Source organism: Panicum hallii, chromosome 9, assembly GCF_002211085.1.
Source record: "Panicum hallii strain FIL2 chromosome 9, PHallii_v3.1, whole genome shotgun sequence".
NCBI lineage: Eukaryota > Viridiplantae > Streptophyta > Magnoliopsida > Poales > Poaceae > Panicum > Panicum hallii.
Window position 1 is genome coordinate 5,981,393 of NC_038050.1, and position 12,338 is coordinate 5,993,730.

Genomic DNA, 12,338 nt, shown 5'->3' on the forward strand with positions numbered 1-12,338 from the left:
ATGAAATATTGGGGGGGAATATTCAGGCATAAAGTTTTGAAACTAAATTTTGGAGAAAATTTTGAAACTATAATAGTTGAGCACAAAAATTTAAAAATAAATTGACCCCACATGTAAGTTCCACATCAGCATAAATATTTCAGTTTTATAGCTTAAAAGTAGTAATTTGAAATTCACATGATATAATATGATATAATTAGTAAGTTTGTTGATCTGAATGTGTATTTTAAAATTTATGGACCTAGATCATACTAAGGGCCAAGTTCAAGAACCTGCCGTGTATTTTACTCGCCATCTTGCCTTCCAGTTTCATCAAATCTCTTGATCCTCTTGCTTCATCCGAGAGCTACTTGTGCGGCAGCCTCATGTCTGGTGTGGCGCCCTCTGGTTAGTCAGGTTGTTCCATTACCAGGCCAGTACACTCTTGCCATTTATGCCTGTTCTTACGAATTACTGCTGCTATTGTCTTGTTTCGCATTGCAATATCATGCTAATTTCTGAATTGGTTCGTTTTGGCGCAAGTAGTCAGGATGCGCATTGAATCCAACCAATATCAGTACTTCTTTTGCTGAATTTTACACACTGTAATTAGGTACAAAAGGCATGCATAATTCATACTATCACTGCATAATTCTACACACCAGTTGCCATGTAAGCGCAATTTATATAGATCATATCATTGGTATACTGAGTATCCACCAAATATTTTTGCTAGACATCGTATCACTTCATAGTTTTACACACTGTATGTATATCTACAAATGGCGTCATAATTCCATCGTTGCACAAGTTTACGCCAACGCCGAGTACTAGTTCCATAGCGGGCAGCAGTGACACATATGGACAGACACTAGCAGAAGCACGTCAGAGACACGTAACAAGCGTGCATCCTCAGCGCTGCTCCCGCCTCCGCTCCAGCGCCCTCGCCGAGAGCACCGCCGGTGCCCACGACAAGTCCAGCGTCGGCCCCGCCTCCTTCTTTGCCGCGGTCGCGGGAGCGTCCATCACCTGCTGCTGGTCGGCGACGGCGCAGCCGTGCTTGCACGACATGGCCCCGGCGTACTTGGCGCCCGCCGCCCACCGGCCGCTCCAGATGCCGCCGCACCCGCGGACGACCTCCTCCTCGCCTTGCTTGACCTTCTTCTTCGCCGCCCTCTTCTTCTTCTTCTTGTTCCCTTGCTTTTTCTGCTTCTGCTGCGGCCGATCCGCTCCGGCAGCTGTCGCGTCCTTGCCGCCGCCGGCGCTCTTGCTGCACGCCACGTAGGCCGCCAGGAACGGGTCCGGCGGCGCCCGCCTCAGGGCCCTGCCATGCGGTCCGCCCGCCACGCGCGCGGGCCCGGTGCGCGAGGCTGGCACGCGGGATCCCGTTTCCGGCCCCGCGCGGTGGGCCCTGCACGGTGGCAGCGGCAGCGGCTTGCCGATGCCGCCACTTGCCGCGGACGCCGAGGCCGGGTCGTGCACGAGCGCGTAGAGCGAGTTGGGGCCGTAGACGCAGCGCAGCTGGTCGCCCGGCGGCGGCGGCTTAGGCTGGCTCGGCCCGGCCTCGCAGCGAAAGATGGGGTTGGACACGATCCTCGGGCTCTCGGCGAGCGCCGCCGGTGACTGCTCGTGCTCGGCACGCCTGGTCCGGCGGCTGCCGGCCGCCGGCTGCTGCCTGGTCCCGCGGCTCATCTCGGCTTGTTCGCTCACACACCGAGCGCACCATGACAACGAGGAGCGCGTGCCGTTTATATAGAACGAGCACTCTTTCGCGAGCTCGTGACCGGTGGGCTATGGCGGATGGGATCGTGATTCCCTCTGCCGTGGCATGTGAAGGCGTGCGGGGATCGTTGGCGTTCCTTTGGGATCTCACGCCCACGGCCCGCGGCTCCGCTCGTACCACTGCTCCGCCTGTGGCCTTGCGTACGTGCCGCCGCCAGAAAACCGACGGCGATCGGGCAGGCACGGCACGGGCCTCTCCGAGGACGCTGTGCTCAGGAGCCGCGAGCCTGCCAGGCAAATACTACTAGCCTAGCCTCCTAGCCGCACGGCACCTGTTGGCTGAGCATGGATCGGTTGAGTGCGGAGAGACCGGTTGGACGAACACCAACGCGACTGCGTGCGAGCCTCACGGGAGTCAGGGAGTACGGGGCAGTGCGCGTCGCCCGCACGAACCGAGCGCGGTGGGCGCGGTTTTGCGACGGGATGCGTCGCTGTCGTAGTGAAAACGATCTGTATGTAGCCCAGCCCAGGAGTTGCCCTTCTCTGGAGAGCAAACTTTCGTATATTGCGGCCACCTGAGGCGGCCCAGAACTTTTAGATTTTGACGGTGCCGGTGAAACACTGAAGGGTACCTGATCAGATGGAGATGGGTACAAGTGTACAACACAATCCCACTCACGCGAACGAGCGCGAGTACGAAAGGAGCTCGGATACGGCCGCCGGACCCTGTTGCAAAAGAAGACCGGGGAACTTTACCGCCAGTACGCAGCATCAGTGTTCAGTACACGAGCGCCTTTTCTGCTTTCCAGCTAGTATATTTCTACTCAGAATCTTATCCTTGGCAAAGAAGAAGAAGAAGAAGAAGAACTCCCAGTACACCGCACGTGATTGCTTTGCCGGCTACAACACCTCTATCCGACGATCCATCCAAAACTTCCCTTTCCGTGCCTCCAAACACGCAAACCCAGCAGTCACGCAGCACAGTCCCAGCTCCCCCACAAGACAACACAAAACCAACCAAACAGTTCTTCACTCCCATTCCGATTTCCAAGCACCCAAAAAATCAAACAAAGAAGAAAAAAACGGTAGCAACGGAACAGGAACGAGCGTCACATCGACGGATCGATCGATCAGTCGGCATCTCATCAGCAAACAAGCGCCGCTCCAATCTCGGAGGACGGAAACATCTTGCATCCCAATCAATCTGAAACCCCCACTGCACTGCACCCCCACTGACGCGCTACACGCCCTTTCCGGTGCCGGTGACCACAGAGCAGGCGGCAGCGCCACCAGCGCCTCGCACTAGCGCACATCACTCGCCCTACAGTCCGCAGCAGGGGCGGCTCCTGTGCAGCGAATCATCAAAAGGGAGACGACACGCAGCGGTGCTCGCCGGCTGGTCGTCATTGATGCCGGATGAGGAGGCATCAGGCGAGCATGAACATGGATGGATGCAATGAACATTGGGTTGCTGTTGCTGCAGCGCGGGGCTGGGCGAGCGAATAGGGGTGGCTCTTTTGCAGGCCGGCCGGCCGGTGGCAGCGAGCGGCCAAAGGGCGGAGGAAAAGGCAGGCAGCCCTGGTCCTGGGAGCGTATCATTGTATTTCTGCAGCGGCTGCCGCCGTCGTGACGGGCGCAGCAATACAGCGCCGGGAGTAGGCTACAGATGCAATGAAGTTGTTGGTACCTTTTTTTTTCTTGGGCTGTGCTACAGACTACAGTAGAGTTTCTTGTTGCGACAAACATCAAAGTTTGCTACTTGTTTCGTTTGTTCGTTTCGGTGTTCGAGTTTCAGACCTTTATGTAATATCGAATCTGTAAGACACTCTATTTGCTTCTCCCAACTTAAATGACATTTGCTTCTCCCAACTTAAATGACAGTGCAGTGCTCCTGCAAACTTTTTTAAAAGAAAAAACATCAAAGTTTGATTTGCTTGGTACTAGTTCAAAGCTTATTGATCGGTGCAAATTTCTTCAGACATAGCAATGAGGTACTTTAGGTTCCTTTTTTTCTCTGAATGTGAATTCAGTGTTTCTGAGATGCTTTCTACAGATGCAGAGCACAGGAAGTAGCCCAGCTTTTACCACAGCTAGATAACCTGGGGGCTGGGGGCCAACGGGGGCGAGTGCGCCGAGTGTGAATGTTCAATTATTGGCAGACAGGAAACATCAACTAGTAAGATTCCAGGTAAAATTTCGAATCGAAGTATGCAATCTCACAACCTCATGGTAAATAGTACAACTGAACGATACTGCAATGAGCACACAGATAATTAGCAGTATGATCAAATGATCAATCAAGACGATAGTCCCATTAATCTACCGTTGGCAACTATGGTCGCAATACTGAGTATTATCAGATGAGATGCAACAACGGCGCACCAAGACCATCCACACCACACATTGCAGCACTTCACGATCCAAGGAGCGTGAAAGTTACAGCTTACAAAGCCAAGTTAAAAAGAGAAAGGGGGGAAAGAAAAGAGAGCTGAAAATGGCAAAAACAGGTTGATATCAGTCTCAAATGACAAACTACGAGATCGTGGATTTACCATATCGATATGTAACAAGCTAAAAGCTGGCTCATCTGTTTCCTCATGCCTGCCTCTTGTTGCAGATTTTCATGGTCAGAAGCTCACAGTAGGCGGATGCTCGGATGGTTTACTACAATTGAACCGAGATCATCCCGCAGATTGCTGATACCATCATAGGCGCCGTGGTTCTCCATTCTAGGGCTGCTTCCGGTGCTGCTGGAGACTGATCCGAAGGTGGTCTTCTGCAGAACTCCCACGGGAGATGACTCCATCCCGGGGCTTGAATCCCAGAAATCGGTTAGAAGGTTCAGAGGCGCTGACAGGCAGTTCTTTGCTTCGGCATTTCCATTCTTGGTTAAAACCTCCCCCAATGGCCCACCCATCGAAGAATCACGGAACATCGTTGCCCAGTTTGCTTCTAACTGGCTAACTTCATCTCTGCTTGCTGTAATGCTTAGCCCAATAGGACTGTACTCGCGGCTCAGCTTAAGTGGTGACAGCATTAGCTTCTCATGGATCGGAGATGTGGAAGCCGACGATAGCTCAGAAGACGCCATTGGAGCAGATATTGAGAGCTGTGATCTCGGAGCTTGCATGTCTTCGGCATCGGCCCATGAAAGACCTCCCTGGGCAGGTGTCCTGGGCCAATCCACAAAATGTTGCAGGGAAGCTGAACTCTGGTTTTCATTCAGACTTTGCGAGCTAAGCAGATTGACATTCTCCAAGGAACTATGAGGAGAGCTCATCAATGAATCTGACGAGACAAGACCAAACTCTGGTCTTGAGCTGGTCACTTCAAAAGGATTATTTTGTTTTGAGAATGGAAACAGGCTGGCCGGGTTTCTTGTGCTCATAGAAGTCAGCATGGAGAGATTGTCAGAGTCCTGCATGTTATCACTCTCATTCTGTTTGTTCACCAGTTCCCTGCAGACATCATTAGAGAAGAGGATTAGTTCGCAAATATCATGGAATAACTGCACTTTCAGGGCTTATGACATATTGACATCTTTGCAAATCTCACTCTTAACACTACTTGGACTAGTATCGTATCACCATAAAGAAAGAATATTTGGTTCTAGTGGAAATAGGATTGGTAATCTACAATGAAACAGATTAGCAGCAAAGCTCTCATGCATAACTGCGCTGTCGGACTACTACATTCGTTTTCAACCAAAAAACACGCAGAAATTCCCTGCATAAGCAGATTAGCAAGAGCAAAAGTGAACAAATCTGATGCGGTGTTAAAGCATTAAGAGCATACTACAGATCAACCATCCTAGGAGCTGCAGATCGTACCTGTTATATTGCAGAGAGCAAGGATCAGTCGCACCCGCGGCATAGCTCTTCACTGGCTGCTGGTGCTGACTGACAGTGAGGCCAGCGGCAGTAGCTCCGGCGCCGGAGGCAGCCAGAGCAGTAGGCTGGGTGGCTGCGGCAGCCGCCACCGCCGCGGACATCGCTTTCGCGGCATGGCCAGGCTGGCCTTCCACATGCTTTCTTGAACGATGGCGTCCCCGGTTCATATGTCGCTCGCAGTACTTCTGGTCGGCGACCGCGTCCCTGGAGCACCGCCATTTCTTGCCGTCCGTCCGGCGGCACCGCCCGGGCTCCAGATCCGCATTGCCGGAGTAGCCCAGCTGGAAAGACCCCCACCCCACTGTGGCAACACACAGCAGCGCCAATCAAGATTCGGGAAAAGGGAAGGAATCAGCACGACTTTTATCATATCGATGTGCATGATGGAACTGAAGCTAGCGAGGCCAGAAAGCACTCGACCGCTTTGCTTTTGTTCCTCTCTTTCTTGGCTTACATGTGCTCGTGCCGAAGTAGGAAGGCGGGTAGGGAGACGACGCGATGCTCCTCCTGATGGGGACGAGGAGGCTGTGAGGTATGGGGCTATTGGCAGCCAGGTACTTGTAGATCAGGGCCTGGTGCTCCAGCTCGATCCATTGGGACGGCGTGAAGGGGCCCCTCACCCGGGCCATTGCCCCCTGCATGCTGCTGCTCAAGCTCACTGAGCTCAATCCTGCGGGGAGGAAACAGGCAGGCAGGGTTAGAGATGAGCAACAGAGCAGTGAAAGCCAACAAGGCACAGCCAAAAACATGTACTGCTTCATAGAGACTACCGAGATGCATGCTTTTCCTAAACACAATCCTAGGGCAGGATAAAGGCAAGCAAAAGACACAAAAATCTGGAACAGAGTGCTAGCTGCAAGGATCAGAAACCTGATAAGCTGCACAGATTCATAGGTAATGTCCATAAAAAGCCGCCCCAGAATCACACAGCTGGGTCTCTACAGTAAGCTTGAATCGCGATGCTCCATTGTTTTCCTTGAGACTTTCTTGCATGCATTCATACTTCTAACTGTTTTTTTCTTCAAGTTTTTTAGTGAGAGAAGTGGAGACAGTGCCGGAGGAAGATCACACCATTTTTTCCCTCTATTTTAGTAATATTATTAGCAGACGGCATGACAAAAAGAAATCCCCACGATCGCACCGTTGAGGACAAGAAAGCGTTGGTGGATGTCAGCAAAAAGAAGTGCAAACTTATCTCGGTACACATCACGAATGATTCAATAGAGCTTTATTAAACAATATTAAAATGAGTTCTTTTTTCAGACGATGAACTCTTTCCAGTCACTGATCTAATCAAGGTAAACCAGAAAATGCAAAGAGAAAAAACCTATAAAAAATCATTGGCAGCTTAAAAGAGTCAACTTGTTATGAAGAACTTCCGAATCCAAACTGAAAGAACTAAGCATCTGAAGTAAGAAACCAAAAGGAGATGTGTATGGAAAGAAACGGGAGAGAGCTCAAATCAAATCAGCTCCATTTCCGGTATGAGCACCGGAGGAGAAAGCAAAAGAGGAACGAAAAATGGTAAAAATAAATCTGTAGCTACCATTCCAAGGTGCAAAGAGAGAAAGCAAGATGAATCAGAAGGCAATAATACTCGAAAAGGAGTATAGATAGCAAGCTTTTCAATCAGCAAATCCAATCGCACAAGCAACAGAAAAGAAGCTTTGCAGCTCGCACCACCGCCGCCACACACACCGGTGACCATGCACACCGCCGTGCTCACCTGAGCAGGAAGCCGGGGTTCCGTAGTAGAGCGGCATCGCCCCGTCAGCCGCCACGGCCGCCGCCGCAGCGGCAACGGAGGCGGTGGACGCGCACGAGGACGCGGCTACGGACGAGAAGCTGAGCATCTGCTCCCCGCCGTGCCCGGGGCTGCACGACCCGAGCAGGAACGGCGTGACCGCCGCCTTGGCCGCCTCCGCCACGTCCGCGGCCGTCCTGGCCTGCTTGACCGCCCGGCCGCCCCAGCCGTGCTCCTCGGCCCCCGCCGCCGCATTGCCCCGCCCGTGCTTGAGCAGCCTGCTAGATCCGCCGCCGAGCAGGCCGAGCTCCGCCGCGCCGCCGCCCGCGTCCATCACCACCCCTCCCAGCTCCATCGCACCCCCGCCGCCGCCGCCGCCGCCGCTCGCCGTGCTGCTCCCTTCGCTCTAGTGCTGGTCGCGCTCATGGGGCGGAGGGTGGGAGCGGGATGGAGGCGGCATTGCTCGAGCCGAGTTGGGAGCTAGCTGCTGGTCTGCCCAGTGCGTGTGCGTGCGCGCTCTGCTCGGTTGGTGCTTGGCCTCGCCCGCGTTGGCTTGGGTTTTACGGGGGAGGGGTGGTTGCGGCCTGCGCTCGGGAAACCAGGCTGGTTTTTCTTTTGGAGGCAGACACGGAGGAGAGAGCCGGGGGGGAGAGGGAGGCGCGGCGCAGTAAAGACAGCCGCGGCGGGCGAGCGGGGGAGGATAAATAGACGCGGTGAAAAATTAGGTTTCGCCCTGCCAGCAAAATTGATGGTGGGTAGCCCGTAGCCTCCTCGCCAGTAGGAGCGACCCATTCTCATTTCTTACCACCGGTATTTGGTGCTGATGGGATATTTACCGTTTGGGCAAAGGGGAGGAGGTATCTTTTCTTTGCAGGGTAAAGTTGCGTGAAATGTTACCGCAAGATCTAAGGGAAGGGGGGCGGGGAGATGGATAGATAGACGGCTGAATGATGGTAGTGACAGAGTCACGTTTGATGGGGAAGTTACTGCTCGTTTCCATCTTGGGGCAGTATGCTGAGAGGCGATGTGTACGCCGGCAAGTAAAATCAGCGTCCCCTGTGATCTTTTCTCCATGCATAGTGAGCTCCCATTTCACCTCGTAGCTAGCTACCTTGTCACACAGCATCGTGGCTGTAGCCTGTAGAAGAGAAGCTTGAGGAGGATACTGCTTGCTTCACGGTGCGGAGAATGGAGATCGCTCGGTAGTCAAGTGCGAATGCAATGCTTGGACACAGGGCTACAGCTACAGCGACACTAGATCAGCAGTTGGAGTTAGCCGGTGACATGATCTAGCCGAAGCTAATTATTGGCGTTAGATTCGGGCCCTGATAGGTGAGCCCGGGCCCAGCCACTTGCTGGGGATTAGGTCGAGCCGGTAACCTTTTAGTGTGCGTATCGTGCAACATGCGCTTTGAAATCTAGTAGCTGAGGAGGAGTACGTACGCTAGTAGTGCTAAAAACCGTTCACGTGTCGTGTCACACAAAAAAAAAGGTTCACGTGTCCTTTCGCGGAGAAACGCGGCAGGGATTGCCCTTTGCGACCGGCTCGATCCGAAGCAAAGAATATTAGCAAAGGCAGAGTGAACGTGTCGAAAATCTCGTGGATGGGGGGTGCACGCCGTCAAGAGCAATCTGACCAGAGCGCGAGGCTGGGGTGAGCTCGTGCGCCGCAGCAACACAGCCCGATCCTATTTGGAAATTACACCCCCGATCGAACACGAGTGGCACACGTGAGATCGAGGACGGGCGTGCGAGAACGCTAGCGTGGCGGTAGCATCGGGTAGGTGGTTCACACTTGCCGGCCGTAGAGTAGGCGCCGCCGCGCCGCCGTGGGCGTAGCCGTAGCCCAGGACAGCCGGGCATGTGCGTCGCACGTGGCAACGACGCATCGAGCGTGGCCACCGGCGTGCGTGTACCTACGGATCGAACCGACTCGGCTTCAAGGCGCGACGGCCCGCTTCTCGTCCAGGCAGCTTCGCTTCTGCACCTCCCGGCCGCCGGAACAGGTGAGGCCAAGCGGGGCCGGCCGGCCCGCCGGGCGACGTCGTCCCCCGGCCAGAGGCTTGCCTTTTCACCTTGCGATCGAGCTCGATTACAGCATGGATTATGGTAGATTGATGCCGTGCTAGCACGGCGCTCGGTGCCTCGTCGAGCCGTGCGGTCGACTGGCGGTGGCGTGGCGACCGGTGAGCGGTGAGTTTTACCTCGGAGTAAATGGCGGCGGTAACTTCCCGTTTACGCGAGGGGAATGTCTCTGCCCGGCCAATACGTGGTGTTCTTTCCTGGGTCAACTCTGGATCAGCAGCCTGCGGTAGGTAATCCGGCAAGCGGTTACTACTCGAGGAAAAGCTTAACCAACCGGTTACCCTAACTATTTTTCCAACCCTCGCAGGCTTCGACAGTTCTCATCTATCACTCCAGCAGTACTACTACAGACGGCTTCAATCATCAGCTTTTCCAGCTGCTGGATAATCAAGTACCAGAGGGATTTACTTAGCAGTAAAAGCTGCTTAACTAACCACTGTTACTGCGTGGTAAGAAAACACGCACAAAACCTAAAAGTCCGTCCACATGACATAATCATAGCACTTGGCATAAACAACACTGCAGACGGGCACTATAATCCAAAATAAATACTCGTGCACGCATACGCCAGTTGTTCCAGGCACTCTCTCTCTCTCTCTCCCTCACGCACACACCATCTCACGCCGTGGTAAAAAAAAAATCCCCGCGCTTCTGTTTACGCCTCCTCGATGTACTTGCCGCATTTGAAAAGGCGTCTCCACGGTCCAAGGGCACGGCCGGATCACGTGACCTCGGCGAGCCGTCACGAGCGCCGGGGGTTTTGTTAATGCGGGGGCGATTAGGCTGCGAGCCTAATCGGGCTTTGTCTCGGAGCTCTCTTTCGGGGGCGGTCGTGATCTCGGTCAAAGAGACGCTGAGATTCTAGCAAGGGGGGGCCCACACCTAGCTAGCCCAACACACTTACGGCGATCTGATGCGTGGGGCTGTACTATTTTACGAGATAACTTTAAGGTTACGGATAAATAAACGTACAAGGGGTTGTTTGTAGGGTGATGGAATGGTCCCAACCTTTCTTTTTCCTTCTTTCTGGAGGGTATGTAGGGTAGGTTGCTGCTGTTCTTGCTTCTTTGACACGGGAGCTAGGGAGAGTTGGCAGGGGGGCATCTGCTCTGCTCTCACCATTCACACGTACCTAATCAACAGACATCGTTGGCTGCTAATGTCTACTGCTAGTATTCGATAGTATCTCGTAGAAGTGAAAACAAACGTGTGAACAGTCAAATAAATATTAATTGGTGAAAGGTTTCATTGCTGTGAACAGATAAAGTACTAATAGAGACAGATACCAATGCTAGGGATCCTGTTGGAGCAGCAGCCGTGTCCCATATGGTATGGACAGATGCAGGATCTAGCAATTGTAATAATTACAGTAGTCCGATCCCCAGCGGATGGCACGGTTGATAGAATGAGGTAATAAAATGCAGCACGAGCAGTAACTACGAGTACGTAGCCTTCTGCCCAGGGAATGAAAAACTGCTTTCTCTTGCACTGTATTTGTAAAAACTTAATTTTGACAAAATAAAGGGCAAAATGGTGGTCCTCCCTGGTTTGCTGCACTCACAACATAAGCACGCGTACAATCCTGCCGATCCGGTTGGCATTTTGCCCTTTCGAGCCCAAGTAGATCGACCCCGGACAATTTGTTCTTTCTAATTATACATTAGCAATCCCGGGTCAAACCTTTCGAGGCGCCACCAGGCCAGCTCACTCGCTCTCGCCGGAGATCTCGATTGGTCGACGCATGCACGCAGCACGCTCCGGAACGGAAAATCTAGGCCTCGCAAGGGACCAAAAGTTGCATCTGTCCGAGAGACAAACGAGGGCACGAGAGATCCAGCGTCTGGATCGGATAGGATCACTGTGCCCTTCGTTCTCACGCGCGGCATGAGCAAGGGCCCTGCGCCCCTGCCTGTGCCTGGCCCCGGCTGCGCGCGACGCGAGTATCTGCGGCGTGCATGGACCCCCACATCACTCTTTGGCCCCCTCCCTCCTCTCTGCGTCGGGACGATCCACAGACCACAGATCGATCTCACTCATGCGCCTTCTCGCTGGGGTTGCCGGCCGGCCGGCCAGCCACCGCCAGCCAATTATGCATCCTTTGTTTGTCCATCCGGTGCAAAAACGAACCCTTTTTCGCTGCGGTCCCTCGCTCTAAGCCCCTTTTTTCTTCTCGTTGAACAACACCTCTCGCTTTTGTCTCGTTGAACAATACAGTGCTCGTCGTAGCGCTGGGGGCAAAAAAAAAAGAGAGCAAGTGGACCTCGTTTGCAAAATGAGTGCACACAAGACACGGAAACGTGGCTGCGCTGCGCCTGGCAAAATATGCGAGGGCGTCTTGATCCCCTTCCCAAGCATGCGTAAATGAGGAGCTGCGGCTGGCCGAGGATGGGGGGCCATGGTGGGTCATGATGCGTGTGCCGGTCGAGCCGGTAGGGGGAACGAAGGGCGCTCGAATTGAAGGCAACCGAGCGAGAGAGCGAGCGAAGGACGCCCCGCCGGCCGCCGCAAGTCACTTCAGGTCGTCGCTGTCATGGCCTCATGGGGGTGGGGGGACGCGAGCGCGCACGGCCTCCATGGGCCACGGGCATGGCGCCCTGCTGGTCCACCCCTCCGCCGGCCCCGTTCCCATCTGCTCCCGCGCCCCGTGAAAGTTCCTTCCGATAACCATTCCTTTTTCACACGCGTTTTCACTCTCGCAAGGATAGATTTACATGCTGGCAATGGCATGGTCCCGGGTGACGGCCTGGTTCGCTCGCCGCACCGTCATGCGGACGGACGCCGGCGACGAGGGCTCCTGACCGGTAGCTGGCCGGCATGCGGGTGTGCTAGAGGCTAGAGCCGTCGTCGAGGGGCCGGGGGTCCTTGCTCCCGATGGACGCATACGCTTCTTTAATAGTCATTGGAGGACCAGGCCGGTT

At 54.0% G+C, this 12,338-nt stretch overlaps 2 protein-coding genes across 2 annotated transcripts; both read right to left on the reverse strand.

Moving 5' to 3' along the window:
• Positions 1-648: 648 nt before the first annotated feature.
• LOC112877391 lies at positions 649-1,671 on the reverse strand. Its single transcript, XM_025941690.1, has one exon. The coding sequence runs from the start codon at positions 1,669-1,671 to the stop codon at positions 892-894; it is 780 nt and encodes a 259-aa protein (XP_025797475.1). The 3' UTR covers positions 649-891.
• Positions 1,672-3,991: 2,320 nt separating this feature from the next.
• LOC112875702 (growth-regulating factor 6-like) lies at positions 3,992-7,967 on the reverse strand. The gene is made up of 4 exons (XM_025939644.1): positions 7,318-7,967; positions 6,046-6,261; positions 5,532-5,892; positions 3,992-5,159 (listed from the first exon to the last, which is right to left on the reverse strand). The coding sequence occupies exons 1-4, from the start codon at positions 7,688-7,690 to the stop codon at positions 4,337-4,339; spliced, it is 1,773 nt and encodes a 590-aa protein (XP_025795429.1). The 5' UTR covers positions 7,691-7,967; the 3' UTR covers positions 3,992-4,336.
• Positions 7,968-12,338: the final 4,371 nt, after the last annotated feature.